This window comes from Polyodon spathula, chromosome 3, assembly GCF_017654505.1.
Source record: "Polyodon spathula isolate WHYD16114869_AA chromosome 3, ASM1765450v1, whole genome shotgun sequence".
Lineage (NCBI taxonomy): Eukaryota > Metazoa > Chordata > Actinopteri > Acipenseriformes > Polyodontidae > Polyodon > Polyodon spathula.
In genome coordinates, this window is record NC_054536.1 from 11783052 (window position 1) to 11801570 (window position 18519).

The window sequence follows — 18519 nt, forward strand, 5'->3', positions numbered from 1 at the left end:
ACCTGCTTAAAGCAGCGCGCCACTCTAGAGTTTTAAGCATGCTCTTACTGCTGTCTGACCCCTGCTTTAGAGCCAGCTTGTCACTGAGAAGGTAGAAACGCATCCTTGTTAGCACTGAGCTCACAGTGCCATGGGCAACTGCACTGTTTATAGTGTCTAAACAGTCCTGCAGTCCACTAGTAACATGTGTTACTTTTAACATCAAACTTTCAACAGGGGACAACTTCAAACGATCCAAGAATCTGAGAATAAAATGGAAAAAGCAGTTGGATTGTTTATTTGTAGAAAGAAGAAACACTGTTAAAGGGGTATAATAAGGTTAAGACTCTCCATTTAGTGAAAGAAAATGTTCTTTAGCAAAGGAAGTGAGGTGACAGAGAGGACAGTTAGGAATGAACTACTTTGGAATAGCACATTCTAAACAGCTATCAGTAGTTATTCACAGTTAAACAGGTAAAGAAATGGAATCTTTTTGCTGAACTGCAATTCATGAACTAATACTGAAATAACCTTGCATCTGCATATTGGTCAATACACAACAAGAATAAAGGTCACAAAAAAAAAAACATTCATCCAAAAATTAATAATATTTTCCAAACCATATAGAAATAATACATAAATAACGTTATCTATAAAAACGTCTAACGTTAACATTATCCCCAGAATGCATGAAAAACTGGCAATGTTGAACAAGCCACATATCCTATGTAATTCTACCTTAATTCTAATGTGTGTGCAATCATTATTTCTATAAATAGGGCCCAATGAGTTAAATAGGATCTATATCTTCATACTGTATTAGCATTGCACATATTGTAGAACATGTTTATTAGACACTAATGCAGGACAATATTACAGTACAATATGTTTTAAAATCTTACTCTTCAGTTTCCATTTCGTGGCTCATCATTTGTTCCAGGAGGAGATCAATCCCATTGTACCACGCACGATTCCAGGCACACTTCAGCATGTCCCAGGCAGGTTTTACAGTCAAAGGATCAGAAGAAGGTGGAAGCACTGTGCAGTAAGGACTTACCAAATGATGGGTCATAACGTGGAATGGGAGGTTGTATCTTTTAATAGACAGAGCATGTAAAATATAGTACTTAATTATGAAATACTTCTTTGGGTCTGCACTCTTATACTCACTTAAGTTCAAGCTGATCAGTATGGGGTGCCATGTGTTTTCCCAGATTTAACTTAAATCTTGTATTTTTTCCCCAGATTTATAAATGTTGTGAAAATAAATATATTTTTAAATGTGTACATTCAGATATAATTTATAAATCTAGTTACAAGATTTAACATTTAGATAAATATTTAACAAAATCTTAAGTCTCTTAACAAGATTTAACATTTAGTTAAATATTTAACAAAATCTTAAATCTCTTAACAAGATTTAACATTTAGCTAAATATTTAACTGGCCAGCTAAATCTGGAGTTTGTATGCAAATTAGCTCCTCCCACTTTGTGCTTTCACACGATTTGATTGGCTCTTGTAATTTTGAAATTTGCACATTTATCGATTAGCATTACAAGAGCCAATCAAATCGTGTAAAAGCACAAACTGGGAGAAGCTCATTTGCATACAAACTCCAGATTTAGCTGGCCAGTTAAATATTTAGCTAAATGTTAAATCTTGTTAAGAGATTTAAGATTTAGTTAAATATTTAGCTAAATGTTAAATCCAGTTAATAGATTTTATATTTAGTTAAATGTTAAATATTGTAATCTTCTGAATGTACACATTTTAAAAAATATTTATTTTCACAACATTTATAAATCTCGGAAAAAAATACAAGATTTAAGTTAAATCTGGGAAAAAAGAAAAAAATATTAATGCTTTTTTTTTTTTTTTTTTTTTACACAAGGCACCCCATAGATCAACACATTTTACAATCTTGTGTAATCATGATACATAATAATTAAAAGGAGCACAAACTAGATACAAACTAGTATTGTATCAAATTAAAAAAGCAAGTAACTACATTTGATAATACTATAATAAATGAATGCATGTACTACAATTACTTAAAGCTTCCCCTTAATGTAACTAGGAATTAAACTTCCATGCATGTTGTCCAACACAAATAAACTAGTTTTGTTGAGCTTTCCCAGTCCTCTTTCCACCCAAGTAAATCTATAATTACTACAACTGGCAAGATTAATTTTACTTTAAACATACAGGTCTTATCAAACACTCTGCTGCATGCAAAGAGTTAGCAGCTCACAGCTACTGAAAGATCTCTTCATAACCCTGAGGGGAGTTTATTTTGATCTTTCACTGATAACAGAAAAAATGCTTTACATATTTCCCTTTAGATACTGCTGAAACAAACAATACATATACTATGTACCATCCAGATCTTAACAACACTCTCCTGTTTGACATGTTAATTGATTCAAAGCATGTTAGTGTTACTGGCACAGATCTGCCCTAACCTGGACTTAATCTGAACTCACACCATCAACTGGAACTTCCTAACGTTTTTGATGTCTGTCAGTCAGGCATACCGAAAAGCTCCATACTGAGGACACTGTTCTTCCCCTAATTACCAGCTGGATTTATATGTATATTGTTAACATAAATGACTTGAGACTATATAAATGGTAATCGTGTGTTTAGTATTATGCACAGATGACAGCAGCAGGGGCTGCTGAAACGTTTGCAATTTAGCACTATTGAGCACTTTGTCACTTTTTGGTGACAAAGTGCTCACATGTGAGTGTGAATAAAATTAAATATATTTCTGTGTTAGACTTTTTTTTACCTTTGTGTCATTTTGTGATACCCAGTGTGCGAGCATAGACTTTTTAAAAAACCTATTCAATGTCCCTTTGCAATTTGTTTCACCTTCATGCAGTTGGATTTCATTTCTGTGCTGAGTGGACCCAGTTTTTCTTTCTTACTTTTCTTACATTCTGTGCACAACTTGTGTCTGACAAGTGTAATTGTTGGACCTATAGCAAACATTTGAAATTGAATTTGGGAAATAACCTAAATAACCTGTCAGTTGACAATCATATTTCAGTGCATTGGACAGTTTTCTTTTCTTCTTACCTTCGAACAACAGTAACAGGTATACTGAATGGAGAGGGGGGAACCACACAGCCGGGTGGATTATCTATCCTGTGTATAAAGAAAACACATGTGTGCATTAGGAACAGGACTTAAAGGGTACATAAGGACCTTTCTATTTGACTGTGTTACATGTTCCCATCTGTTGCTACAACTGTTTGTGTATTGTTTTAATGTATTTATTTATTTATTTTTACATTTTGACCAATTTTTTAAAACTTTTAAATTGCATTCCTTGCCTCAAGAAGGCTTCACATGTACCCGCATGGACCTCTCAGAACTACATTTCCCATCATTCCCCTACTCACTGGTAAATCCATCTCAGTTACACATGGTATGAGGCAGGAGGATGAAGGGAAATGTAGTTCTGAGAAGTCCATGCAGGTACATGTGAAGCCATCTTGAGGCAGGGAATGTTTCACATGAATATACTGTATGTCTTTATACATATAGTACAGAGGACACATTAAACTCCAGCAACCAGATCTTTTAAGTTAAATATGTAATTAAAAAGTACATATGCTGATAACATTAATTAAAGATTACACCCAGGTTCTTACCATATGTCCATTCGGGCGACTTCATCAAACAATAGGAGGCAAATCAATGCTGCAGCTTCGGTGGTATTGCCTTTATTTTCCTTTACGATCAATGAAGCTGCAAAGACAATAACAGTGATAACACTGTGTAACAAAAATTTTTTTTTTTTTTTTTGTTCCTGGGTAGTAAGTGTTATTTCCTGATTGCTTATGCCTCAAAAGTATAGAACATGGCTATTATTCCCCACAAACTTTGCTTTTGTGACCAGGACAGTGATATTTCAAAATATCACTATTTCCAATGGGAAAATGGGAAAATGTGTGTCTTTTCGTTCACATAAAGTCAGAAAAAAACAACATATGAATCCAAATTAACATGTATTTATACTAAAGTAATACAAAGATGACTACAAAAGATTTAGAAGTGAGTAGTTTTTCGAGATTTACAATTATATTGTAAATACAGTATAATTGTAAATCTCGAAAAACAACTCACTTCTAAATCTTTTGTAGTCATCTTTGTATTACTTTAGTATAAATACAACTTAATTTGGATTCATATGTTGTTTTTTTCTGACTTTATGTGAACGAAAAGACACACATTTGCCCATTTTCCCATTGGAAATAGTGATATTTTAAAGTATCACTGTCCTGGTCACAAAAGCAAAGTTTGTGGGGAATAATAGCCATTTTCTATACTTTTGAGGCATAAGCAATTAGGAAATAACACTTACTACCCAGGAACAAAAATTGTGTTACATAGTGTTATATACGGACTGATTTCATTAGATTTAAGTAACCTTATCCACAGCATGTGAAAAAGTGAAAAACAGTCCTGGGAGTTTCAGCCCCAAGACTATTATGGATCCACCAATATTAAGGGACCAAGGCTATGTGTTTTATCAACTGAAATTGCAAATACACATACAGTAAATTTAATGTTCTTTGAGAACAAATATGCCAATGAATTCCCCACCACAGATACAATCCAAACTTAGAATTAGGGATGCTGGAACTTTTTGGGTTAGGTGGTTTTAGTTAAGAACTAGTAGCTAGAGGGAGGCTTTAGAAGAAAGGCTGTGCCATGAAGTCACCAGAAGCTTTATGATATTAATATTCAAAACCAATAAGATGATGCAGGGATCAAGAATATATATCTATATATATATTAATTATATATATTATATATATATTATATTATATATATATATATATATATATATATATTTTTTTTTTTTTTTTTTTTTTTTTGCTCATCATAAATACTAAACAGTAACACAATTTACTGCTACCTTGTCACTGGAATAGAAGTAAACTATTTTCTATAATGAATTATAAATATATTTTTTGCATCATGTCAATAATAATAAATGTGCTATTTATTCTCATCCATAACTATGGTATTTAACACTTCCTTGAAAAATACTTCTAGTTGAAACGTTTATCATTAAATTAAGTTTCTTTTAGTATTCAGAATTATTTATTCTGTGGTCTTTAATAAATACACTTAAGCCTCGTAGACACATGCAGCAGTTAGCGTGACAACCGTATTAACTACACTCGCTGTGGTTGTTTGTTGTACACACATGCCTTTCATTACTGAAGTGAGTGCACTCCCTGTTTAAACTAACAACTGAACCCGGACCAGCACTACATGGCATTCGTTAGGTTTGTGTGGCAGCAGCGTGTAGGCTGTGTTTATGTTTATGCTTTTGGAAGAAAGTACAGTACATAATCGATCGAGAGCTCATCAAGCTATGCTCTTCTCTGCAAAACCAGAAGTCACTGTTTTGCTTTTCTGCACTGCTAAATACAGTGGTGACGATCTGCACTACCATGACAGCAGATCCAAACATTTGGGCGATCTTCCGACCAGAAGGCGTTTAAATAATTTTCTGGATCTTCTAGGATGATTGGTGTTATTGATTACACGCTTCTACTTGGCCTTAAGTGATTTCAGATTTATTCTGCATTGTTTTACATTGTGAGTGAACCCCTCTTCACAAAACCACTTTGCAACGTGTTCAAACATGGCATAATTTAGTTTGCTGCCGTCCAGTTTAGTCTCGACTTCTTCCTCAGACTAAATGAGTCCGTGGTCGGTAGCCATGTTTATCACATGGAAATGTCTGATAAACTACGACATCATTACTTGCGCAGAAATCCACGAGCACCTACTTCGGCTGTTTTAGTGCAGTTGTAATGCACATACAGTTGCTGCGCATTAACTAACTGAACTGAATTGATAACCGAACTCGCTACAGGATTAACTAGTGCGGTTGTCACTGTCTTTTGCACCTGAACTGTGCGTGTACTTACACCGTATTAAGAGCAGAAGGTGAACTCGCAACTGCATCTAGGCTGTGTGTGTACAAGGCCATAAAGAGTAGTCGTTAGAAACCCTAGAGGAGGGGTCACTATAGCAAAGAAAAGCAAACTATTCTGACATGATATTACTCTCTAACCTACCTCAGAACAAAAGCCAATGCAGTGCTCTATGTGGGCCCCAAGTGATGGGGCTATACTGTATTTCTGATGGCTGGCATGATCCACTTCTGATTTATAGGGTTGATATAAAGTTGCTTGGTTTGCTGTAGGTTAGTTAACCAAGTTTTGGTCAAATATAATTAGAGAAATTAGTAAATAGTATACTAACCTCTGAGTAGTACGAGCAGAAGAGATGGCTGCTGAGCCAGGGAGTGTCGGAGCAGTGGGTCTGCATACACAAGCTTCCGGAGCAGAGAAAGACATGGCAACAAAAGGCAGTCCTTACTCTAAATATGACAAGAATATATTTCAGCAACACATAGACATAGAGTTCTATGCAGATGTTTTTCGCAACTTCACTTTTTTAATGTACCATCCTCCTTTAGTAGTGCCCTCACAGCAACTGCTGATACTTATTAGCTAAAGTTAATTAACTTTCATCCGTCAATCACAGAACAGTACCTTTCTATTATGTCTAAATGGCCAATTTTCTCACTATTCCTCAGATTATGTAACAACAAAACAGAACTTGAGACTTGGAAATGTTCGTTGCAGCTTCTTTTGCCTATACATATGTCAATCAAAGCCTCATTACATACCCTTTTCTTAAATAAAATTTTCGTTTATTTGTTTGTTCTTTTTGGGGGGGGGGGGGGGGGGGGGGGGATGTTTTCTAGTGCTTTCTGGGAAACTTGTTTTAGTTCTAGTGTGTGTTTACAAAAAAAATCTGCATTTAGTGGTTACCATGACATATCCCTAAACAAAAAACATCCATTCAGGTGTCAGTACTGTGAAGAAGCAGGTCTTCACAGTATGTGTACCAAATATTTCATAGTGGCATAAATATCCTCACAATCAGAGGGACGTAAACCAGGAGCTTTTGACATAGACACACAAAAAAAGAACACTGTACCTTTCCATTGTTGGTTACACATTCACTTATAAATGAAAATAGTTGTTCTATGACGCCAAGGCTCTTTAATGCAGCATGCATCGTTGTATCTGCAAATCAACAATAAAAGATTAGTAGAACACAAGTAGCAGGGTCCCGCAAAATCAAGGTCATATCCTCCTGACTTGTCCTGTAGTATATGTCAGCAATTCTGTAAATCAGAAATGTTAAAACATATATTTAAAGCAGAAGTAGACAATGAGGGACAGTACATTATAAGGTCTCCATTTACCCCTTCAGATTTGTTTAATACTGACAAGATGTATTTTATGTTTATGGCACACTTTTACATGGAGAAGTGAGGCATTTGGAGATCTTGGTTCATCCAAATATCTAGTTGTCCAGGACAAACAAACAAGTGTTCGAATAAAACCATATGAAAACACTTTGTATACTAAGTCTGCCACACCTTGGATAACCTTTGGGACTTCTGTCTATTTTACTAAGTGTAAAAAACAATGGGCCCAGCAGTACCACCTCTAAATTTGTTCCTCTCGCAGTGCCAGTTAGGCCTGACCCAGGGTCCTGCAATGCTTTATTTATGAACATGGCACTACAACTACAATAAGCATAAATCTAAACACTTGAGAAGACATAAATAAAGACTTCCAGTCAAAATGTTTGGCAGCCAGAGGCCTACAGTGCAAGTTACTGAATTTGCTTTTATACTCTTTAAGTAAGTATTTGAAATATGTCAAATATATAGGGCACTCCTCTGCTGTCCACCTGTCTTTTCACTTTTGAAATGTTATCTTTTTTTTTTGCCAGCCAAGGGATTGAAAAATACTGTGGTTTAATTTGTGAAGACTAATAAAGGATGTGGTTTTGTAGACATTTCTGATACTACACAGTACCTTGCATTATAACAGCCAGCTGCTCTGCTGCAGATTTCCTGAGTACAATGTCAACAGTCTCTGAAGTGAGGACAGCATAAATTTTGGTGACAGATTCCACCTATTGAAACAAAAAAAGAGAAAGTGTATATGACTATCTGCTGTCTTGTACTATATGTATTGTATAGCAAAACACCAGTGCATTTCTACATAATACCTTGAAATATGACTTCTCTATGTCGTCCAATTTCATGTCAATTGGCTTGTCTACGACAAACAAGGCCGAGAGAGTGGAGAGAACACCTCCCTCCAACACAGGGTGTTTAGTGCTGGCTCCTTCCTCATTTGCCAAGTGCCACATTAAGTGCTTTACAGCTACAGCCCGTACCCTATAATGGAATTGTGGAAACCAAGAATGTAAACAGTTTAATACAAAAGGTAACTTTTCCTGTTATCTTTTTTTATGGGAAAATAAATACACTAGCAACAGTTGTATGAAAGCATATTTTAAACAGTTATGAACATAACTTATTGTATAAACTGCATCTGTATATTCAGATCTCTATGGCATAATTTATATTATTTCTAAAGTTCTGAAAGCCACCCCTCTACTGCATAATAGTGTTTGTTTGTTTTTACAGATTATTCTCACTGCTTCCAGTCTTTCATTGTTGCTGTGTTCTTATTTTTTTTATACAAAACTTTGTTTGAGTAACAATCATGACAGAAACCAATTTTATTAATCATTTCACAGGACTGTGCAGAAGTCGTCAGGAAGTTCAGTTGTCTAAAGCATGTAGACTTTCAGATATAGAGGGGAAGAATCTCCAGAGGTATGCCTCGACTTGTAAAGGAAAAGACTCATTTTAAAGGAGGAATTAATTACTTTTTTTTTATAGTATTCTAGCAAGAAAATTCTTGCAAACTAAAAAATGATATGCAAAACAATGTAACAAGAACTGTGTCTAACAGGTGCAGGAGTTGCATAAATAGTATTCATTTACTACAAATGCAGAACACTTTTTGTTTGTTTGTTTTTTTTATACCACTCTACATTGCAGAAATTAGCATATAAACATCCACCAAATGGATGTTTATTTTAAAACAAAAATAAATAGTAATAGAATAAAATATTTTACCTGAACGTTTCCAGGCATTAATGTCAAATGTTGGGGGTCACTCCTCCAGTTCATATAAAGAGGGTTCTGTTGTATTACGATTATATCAATTTAAGGGAACCAAAATTAGATTATCCACTTACATTTGTTGTTTGCTGAAAAGAAGTCTAAGAGCAGCCCGAAGCCTGGCAGTTCTAGGAAGAATCCCCTCTCCTGTTTCATTAGCCGTTTCACTTATTTGCAGGATACAGGTTCCCAGTGTTCCTTCAGTACCAGCATAACCCTTAAATTTACCATTTAATGGATTACTATATTAGACCTTTTTAATGCAGTATCTACAGACATAATGGTGATGATAAAGGTCAAAGCCTGAGGTAAGTCAAACTCTAATGTGTTGATGCTGCTCTGGTGCTTTAAGTGTAAACTCAATAAAAGTTATTTTTCCAGCACAAGCTTCTAGCTTTTTGTATTGTCAATGTGAGGCTAAAGGCGGCCACACACCAGACGTGATGCGGCAAGCAAATGTGTACATCGGTGTGACTGAATGAACAGAACCTATACTAATATGAAGATTTCACTCCCCACGCACCCCGGCGATGCCTTGGAGACTCTAGACCAATTGAATACTATTTTTCGCGAATATGTGGCACAACATACAGGGATTCAGCAGTTACAGCTCTCCATCCAAGCACATGTTCTACCAGCAAGTAGAATCTAAAAATAAAGTGTAATATAATTTTTTATTATTCTTATTCATAGTTTTATTTAAAATTACATAACTGTATTTCAATCACTATACTTATCACACGCCTTTTTTTCTATAGCGTTGTTGATTTAGAGTTTAAATGTATGAATTATAAAATTACAAAAATATGAGTATCAGTACACTGCAGGAGAAATGGACACATTTGAGGTGTGCGACTTACAGGCTATCTATTCAAATATATGTTGAAATGTCAGTCGTCCATAAAGAGAATCTTCAGCTATGGATGAAAATGCCTGATGCAGAATATGTTTATTATCTGAGCAAGGCAGTGGTTTTAGCGTATGGAAACTTGCATATATACAGTAGTCTTCACATATAGGAACACCTCCAAAGAGAACACTTCGCATCTGCCCTGCTGACAACAGAATTGTGATGAATTTTGAATTGTTAAATCCTGCTATGAGATTTTGTATTTATTTTTTATTACAAAAAGATTTCTGCAAAAGCAAAAGAGCAGGTTTCCTAAATTTTTCCACATTGACAATGGTGCTTTTTTAGTAAAAGGCAAAGTTCAATGAAAAATAAAAATAGTCTTACTTGCAATATGGGGACAACGTGGTACACAGCTTCAATGAATGTGTTCCAAGTCAGAGCTGTCATCATCAACTGTCCCTGCAGCAGGTAAATGAGAATGTCCTTGGCTGCAGAACATACCTATAGAAAAAAAAGAATACAGAGGTAAACTAGCAGACAGCTAGTGACAACTACCATGCCAGTGCAGACATCTTAAACCACCCAGTTCAGCCATCTTAAAAAGAAAGCATTCCTGGAGCAGTTATTAGTTGCCAAAAGCAACTGCAGCGATCACTCAACATCTTGCAAATAAAACCTTACCTAATGCACCAAGGTCACCATAGCAGTAATAAGAGGACAGCAGTGTACATTAAACCACCAAAATCAGGTGCTTTTTGGTTATCAGCTGGTTTATTATAAAACATACACATGCTTATTGTTCCAAAACAGGAACTTCAATTGAAAATGTTCTTTTCAGGTTCACCACTATGACACTAAAAAAAACATCTGTTAGAAAAATGTTCATTTTATTTTACATTCAGCGGCTTACCTGCTCTTCGGGGTCTTGAAGGCCAAATGTGCAGATTTCATATAAAACTCGAGCATGCAGAAGAAAATGAACCCCATGACAGATCGATGAAACTGGCTTAGTAACGTTATGGATTCCCAAACACTCCTAAAAGAAAAAAAGTGAACACGAACGGAAATGTAGTCCTCTTTAATTGTTACCATTACCGTTACAAATAACATTTTTCAAACTATTTCCCTTTTGGAATGACAGATGTAATCGATTTTGCAGGCTACTTTGTAGCGTCATGAGTTTGAAGGTTAATTTTTAATCACTTTAGCTTTGAAATTAAAATATTGACACCAGCTGTCTAATTTAGTTCACCTTAAATCAAACCAAACTTTACTATAACCATTCAGGCTTTTTTTTTTGCTTTATTTAATCTATATATTAGATCCTTAAATCTAGAAATTAATCCCGCAGTGTGTTATCTAGAGCATGAACAGTGCTAAAGATATATGTTGCAAAACCAAATATTTTGCAGATTCATTTCCTCCAAAACCGATGTTTATTATTCTCAATACATTTATTACCGTATGCAACACTTGGATATGGATATTTAGATTTTAAATATCAGTGAAAAAAACTATTCCTGTTTTATATGGTTGACAATAATGCCATTAAACATGCAAAAGTTACGTATTGTGCTCAGTGATACAAATGCATTTGTGAAAGTATAAGATTTCAATGTACTTTATGTGCTGGCTTAAAGTTGTTAGCTGATGCTGTTTTTAGACACTACCAAAAAAACTAAATAAAAAAGTATATAAATCAGCATTTGATTTTCAGATCAACCTATTTGTTCTACATTGCTTTGGTTACCTGTTTACATACTATTCAGGTGTGTGGTTTGTTATATTTTGACAAGCATCTTAGTGTAAATCGGGGTAGCAGAATGTCAATATTTTTGGCGGCCGACTCCAAACCATTTGGAAATTTGGGGGGTGGTGGGGAGGATGTAGCAGTAGCGCAGTGATTAAAGAAAAAAATGACATACTGTAACTTGAGCTAACAAGAATGGAACTGGAACTATCATTGTATTTGGTTTTGTTGGTATGGCACAATATTTTCAACAGAAGTAGTGTTTTAATTCAGAATGATATAATTCTGAAAATATCACTTGACAAAAGAGATGACACTTTAAAATCTGGTAGGTATTGTAGCAGTAAATAAAATTCTCCATTAACGACCCAACAGCAAAATGAAAGCAAAATGTTACCCATGCACAGAACTGTGTAAAATGTAAAAGGCAATGCAATTTAGCAAAAGATTGTAAAAAAATTTAAAAATAAGTCTCCAGAATTAACAGTATTCAGTATCAGTAAGTCAGTATTCAAAATTGTAGAATATATTGTTCAGTGATGCCCTAATGTTACAGTTCTCTTGCAAATGAAAATGCACAAAAGCAACTAAAGATCGCAAATTCAAAAAAATACATCGCAGTATCTAAAACTGTTTAATGATTAACCGTTTACATTACAGAAGCTGGTCTTGTTCGCTTTGTTGTTGCTGCATTTTCGTCAGGTAAACCTGGAGGAGGAAGCACTGTGCAACTGTACAATAAAGACAGACTGATTTGCGCATGTAAAAAAAAAAACAGAAAAAAAAACACGGATTGTGACAGATAATCAAATAAATTGTAACTTGAAGAGATGGGCTTGTTTCAGATAAATGCCTAACACTGGTTATGGAGTTTATTTAAGTGCATTGAACTTCTCTACCGAAACATAGTCTTTGACCAATACCTAAGACAAGTAATATTAAAATAATATATAAATTGTAACATTGAAGAGATGTATATATATATATATATATATATATATATATATATATATATATATATATATATATATAATGGGAATTAATTTTATTCTTAATACAAGGACAGTAAAATGTGACTGACGTGTATCTGAGCGCAGTATACCCGAGTGCTGACTGTAGCTAGAAGAAAATATTCAGATTCCGACCAAATCCTTTGCCGCATACTGCACTATTATGCAAACCTGTCATCAATACCTGCCTTGCTGACATTAAACATTTGATGTTTAAAACTTTTTAATGCTAAACTCAGACAAAACAGAATTGATGATAATGAGACCTCAGAAGCAACAAAAACATAGATTCTGTACAGATTCTAGAGCAGAGATAAAAAAAACCTAGATGTCATTTTTGATCCAGACCTCTCCTTCAAATCACATCTTAAAAATGTTACAAAAATTTCCTTTTTTCATTTAAGAAACATAGCTAGACTGAGAAGTATGCTTTCCAAGCAGAATGCAGAGAGGCTGATGCATGCTTTTATATCTTCAAGGACTGATTATTGTAACAGCCTTTTTGCAGGTATTAGTAACAATGTTATATCTCGGGTGCAACTTGTACAGAATGCTGCTGCAAGAGTTTTAACTGAGAGAAAGAAACGAGATCATATCACCCCTGTGCTGGCGACCTTGCATTAGCTCCCTGTTTGATTTAGGATAGATTTTAAGGTGCTATTATTAACCTATAAGGCTCTAAATGGCTTAGCGCCACCCTATTTAAAGGATCTTTTAAAACCATACGTTCCTAATCGCCCACTTTGATCACAGGATGCCAGGCCTCTTTCCATACCAAGTATTCAGAAGCAAAACTCTGTTGGTAGACGCTTCAGCTACATTGCACCGAAATTATGGAACAACTTGCCTAGTACTATAAAGGAAGCTCCTTCTGCCGATGCTTTTAAACCTTGTTTAAAAGCACACTTGTATAGCTTGGCTTACGCAAGTTTTTAAAGTGATATTCTCTCGCGTCTGCATTCTTATTTTATTTATTTATTTATTTTGTATGTGTATTTTATTGCTGATATATATATATATATATATATATATATATATATATATATATGTATATATATATATATATATATGTGTGTGTGTTTTATTACTGAATATATATTTTTCTTCTTGTGTTTTATTTGCTGATTATATATTTTTGTATGTGTTTTTTATTATATAAAGCACTTTGTAACGACCCCCGTTAAAAGCATTGATTGATTGATTGATTGAATAGGGGAAATAGAACAAACTTAAAATGACCTTAATTACAAATGTATACTAAAAATCACTAATGTAATGTCTATAGACCAGTAGTAATGCAGCTATATGTTAGAGCGAGTCAATTGTGGAATGTTATGGTACTGCATGATGTCAGACATTTTTAGAATGCACCAATTTTATCTTGAGTGTTTTCTTATTATCCCAAACTGGAGATGCATGTCCTTGCCAGGGGATATAGTGCAGGCAGGCATATATACTGTTTTGTATATATCTAGAGAACTGTTTCATAATTTTAGGGTGTATGGGGATTTCTGTCTGTCTGTCTGTCCAACATCACTGTTTTCCTTGTATCAAGAAAACCGTGTTAAGGGCATTCTTTAGCACAAGTAATATAATATAATATCAGGGAATAATATCTGTCCATCTGAATGTCTTTCTATATTTCATTAGAGTTATGCAATGTACTGTATAATAATCTGGGAGTATATGCAGGCACACTGTATGCCTATTTGAGTCACACTGACATTTTTACAAATATCTAGAGAACTGTTTATTCAAGTATGCTTACACTTGAAAAGGACATTTTTTAGCATAAGTAGAAACCCTGTCTGTCTACAAATGTCTAGAGAAGCACTTGTTTAACTTTGTCTCGGGGTATCTGTCTGATCATTTTAAAATGGGCATATAGTGGATATATAGTAGTGTGCAGAAATGTGGGACCAGCAATGAATCTGAGTAGCGTGACTTAATCATTTTAAAAATGTTTGTTTCTTACAAACTTAAGCTAAAGGCAAGTATTGATGGAGACACTAAATGAAGAAGAAAAGGCTACAAATTTAGACAGACCAAGTGCTGTCAGCAGGATAGAACCTAGGTCATGGCAATCAAAAGTCTGTAACACCAAGAAGAATTGAGACAACACAGAGATGCTTGCTGATACTGTTTACATGGAATACTGAGATAATGAATGCTGTACATTGTCTAACCTTTACAATATTAAGAGAGCAGGCATATGTTTCCACCTTAACAGCCAGGAGAGGGTGGGACAGCAATTTGAGAAAGCACTTCTGGCTCTCAGCTTGCAGTATTGGACTGGCCTGTGCAGACTTCCAGCTACAAAGATAACAAAAACAGAAGGATGTCAATCAATACACTGTCATTTTTTAAATTCTTAAGCCATAACATTCTGCTAATCTCTACCCAACCTAGCTCTGCTGTTCATTGCAGCTTGTCCATGGATTTCCTTCTTTTATAGGAATATGTGTATATTTTCAGAGTAATGATACATTACATGTGTGAACAGAGGCCAGTGATTTCCTTGACGAGTGGTAAATGTTGATGGTATGAAAGGCTGCCTACTGCCTGGTCTGCCAGCTCCAACAGCTCCAGAAGATTCTTTTTGCCCTGTCAAAAAAAAAAAAAAAAGATTGTTCAGCAAGTATTCAATATCCATGGCCCCATGCACCATCAACACTCGACAAATACATACAGTAATGTCACTACATCACCAGCATGCTGTTTGACATACATACATTTTGTTTTATTTGTTTTTTTCCAGAAAATGTCTGACTGTAACTTAAAAGGAACCATGCATTATTAGTGGCAAATAATATAAAATTTAGAAAATAAAGAAATACATTATGATTGCCAAATTATGATTTTGTCAGTTATGCTCAGGGTTGGAAATTAATTTTTTGAGGACCAAAAAATATTTGGTGTCTTCAGACCACTAGGCCACTATTAATTTCAAACCCTGTGCTTTGTATGGTAGTGAAACTAATGGAAAGGAATGAAACCCCACTTTCATATAAAAATGTACTATTTTTAACCCTGCAAAGCATTTACCTATTTTTAACCCTGCAAGGCATTTATTATTATTATTTAATGTCAACATACCTCCATTTTTACCTCCTTTAAAAAGGAGCAAGTACATTCTATTGAATGGACAGTCCGAGTTGCGCACTTGTAAACACTGTAATTTTCTGAATTGAGTTGTTCCAAGTAAGCAGCAGCAGACTCATGGATGCTTTGAAAAGCCATGCTGAAGGGCAAATCTAAACTTAAGTGAAATAGGGCAGCCCCCGTACTCTCAGGCAAAACTTCACTGGCCTAAAATATAAGGGGAAAAACATTGGAATATGACAAAAATTACACAAATGTAAAATCTGGTTCGAAGTTCACTAAATAAGCTAAATCGGCTGACCTTTTCCACAGGTACGAGTGTCTGCAGCAGTCGGACAGTAAAAACGGCAGTACCGGTATATGCCAGTCGGTGGTTTACTAGTATGGGCTCTGACTGATCAGAGGAGCTGTTGCTAAGGTGGTAAAATAAGGTGTCTCCCAAAGAATCCAAAGATGACAATAATTTATCTTTCTGGAAAAGAAAAATATTAAAAACAGCTCCAGTAACTGTATATTTAAAAATATATAAAAACATTTACATAATAATCAAAAATATTAATTTACAGATTGTACATTGTATAAAAAAACAAAACGTTTCCTCTCAAACTGTAGTCTGCGTTATGCCTTATGACTAGCAATACAAACTATTGAATTGACAACTCAGTTCAGCAGAATTCATTCTTCACATTGTAATTTGTTAGGTATTGAAGTCCTAGTGGGAATACTATGGATACTGAAACTTAAGCTAATCATCTGAATAATTATTGGTGCCAAAATACATATTCAGGGATGTATTAACTTACTAGTTCCCATCCAATTATGCTGTCATCAACCCAGACCTCTTCAGATATGCTGTCTTTAAGGAGCAGTATATTCTCAGACAGAAGTTCAAGAACACACAAGAAAACCTTCATGCTTTCTATAAAAAAAAAAAAAAAAAAAAAAAAAAAGATATGTTACTGCAATTAACAAAATACATCTCTGCTGTCAATACAGACAACAGCTTGATACATGCTCTTATTTGGTCATGTGGTAAAAAACTAAAAAGGTAAAAAAAGTTCTTACCTGTTCTGAAAAGTGGTAAGGCATGTTCTAGCACTGCAACACAGAACTGGGCTAGACCAAGCTGCTGGAACTGCAGTTCTAAAATATCCTCATTTTCCATCTCCGGTAAGTCAAGGTGGGCTGTGTCTAAAGGAGATTGGGTAGGCAGCCTAGAGTTGGCTCCCTGAGAACTGCTTCCACTGAAAAATGTGTATTAAATAATTATGACAAACACCATATAAAAATTTTAAAAAATCAGTAAAGTGTACTGAAACCCTTTAACTAGTCTATTTCCATGACCTAACAACAGCAAGCACTAAATAGCACACTTAGTATAGTACTGTGATAGACTGAAAACTCAGGGTACAAGGACGGCTTCAGTATAGCTGTATTAAAGCTGGCTCATGTATATACAGAATGACACTGTACTATATCAGTTCAGTAGTCAGGCAAATTTATTAAACATGGCATAAGTGCAAATTTCAATATTAGTGCACCTGGAAGATGCAGCATCCCCATCCTGACCATCCCCCCTGGCACGCTGCCCGGTTCGTCCAATCACAGATGGTCTCGGGCTGCTATTTTCAGGAGACTGCTGGGTTCCTCTTGTTTCCTGTGAGTAGGACACCGATGAATTCTGGGAAACTACATCTAGTTGAAGTGAAAAAAATAAACTTATTTAAATAGCAGAAAGTTATACGACAATTTAAATAAAAAAAAAAAATTATTGTATGCACACCAAACACAAACTCCATATTGTGTAGAAATTTACAGACAAAATCATATAGCGTTTCTAAAACGTTAATTTTGTCAGGAAAACGTGGAATTGTCTTTTACAGTTCCAAATGGGAGCCACTCTTTTGAATAGGCTTGTTCCTTTTCAACGTTTATTTTTCAAGGGATCGCAAAATACTGTAATAAATCACTCACCTTTTAGAGTAATCTAAAAAAAAGTCTCAGCTACCTTTTGAAGCTGATAGCAGCCTTTCATGGCAAATGTGTTTTGAATTGAATCATTTGAAAACAGTGTGTATAAACAGTACAGTGCTAATTCAAAGGAAGCTCATAGCTAATAGTTTCTGGAAGTCTGTACAGCTTGTAATTCCCCCTCAGAGTGTTTCAGGTAAAACCAGGATATTATAAAGACTGGGGAGACTTTTTGAGCTTACTCAGTTTCTCTATTTAAACATCATGAAATCTGTTAAATGTGAACATTTTCAATTGTTTCTTTGCTTCTGACCAAATACGGCTAGGGCAGAGATATCCAAGCTAAGGAAAATCATAGCAAATGAAAAGAGTATCAGTCATACTTTTCCAATTGTTGATTTTGGATAGCGGTATCTCCGACCCACTCAATCACTGTGTGTTCTGAGCTCAGCTGGTTAGAAACAACTCAAACTGAAAGTGGCAAAACCTGTTATATAATTAATTGGTTTTATGGTGTTGCAATGAAGAACACCAGGTAAAATGCGTACTCTAAAACATAAATGATTTATTACAGTATTTTGTGCCATGATATGGGCAACACGAGATACAGCAAAGGGCTTTACTTGGTATAAGCAGCATCAGCTTTTCACTCCTGAACATGTGACTTTATTTTCAAACCACTGACAAGATTGCTTTTGGCATTGCTGAGCAGCGGTGAGAATGTGTTATTGCTTTGGGATATGTTATCGTTGCTCTCG

General features: G+C 35.0%; 1 protein-coding gene across 3 annotated transcripts in view; it reads right to left on the reverse strand.

The window, feature by feature from the left end:
• Window positions 1-18519, reverse strand: part of rttn (rotatin) — a 51618-nt gene that overhangs the window by 27020 nt on the left and 6079 nt on the right. For 2 of the 3 annotated variants that reach the window (XM_041244437.1, XM_041244436.1), the window contains exons 8-25: window positions 17332-17485; window positions 16856-17034; window positions 16594-16709; window positions 16092-16262; window positions 15785-15997; window positions 15180-15292; window positions 14875-15001; window positions 10839-10964; window positions 10313-10429; window positions 9153-9292; window positions 8109-8280; window positions 7913-8012; window positions 7020-7108; window positions 6276-6393; window positions 3641-3737; window positions 3063-3131; window positions 882-1073; window positions 3-242 (exon numbers count right to left, since the gene is read on the reverse strand). In XM_041244437.1, coding sequence (XP_041100371.1) covers window positions 3-242; window positions 882-1073; window positions 3063-3131; window positions 3641-3737; window positions 6276-6393; window positions 7020-7108; window positions 7913-8012; window positions 8109-8280; window positions 9153-9292; window positions 10313-10429; window positions 10839-10964; window positions 14875-15001; window positions 15180-15292; window positions 15785-15997; window positions 16092-16262; window positions 16594-16709; window positions 16856-17034; window positions 17332-17485 — 2533 coding nt within the window. The remainder of the gene's footprint in view (window positions 1-2; window positions 243-881; window positions 1074-3062; window positions 3132-3640; window positions 3738-6275; window positions 6394-7019; window positions 7109-7912; window positions 8013-8108; window positions 8281-9152; window positions 9293-10312; window positions 10430-10838; window positions 10965-14874; window positions 15002-15179; window positions 15293-15784; window positions 15998-16091; window positions 16263-16593; window positions 16710-16855; window positions 17035-17331; window positions 17486-18519) is intronic. The other variant, XM_041244438.1, reaches the window with a different exon arrangement.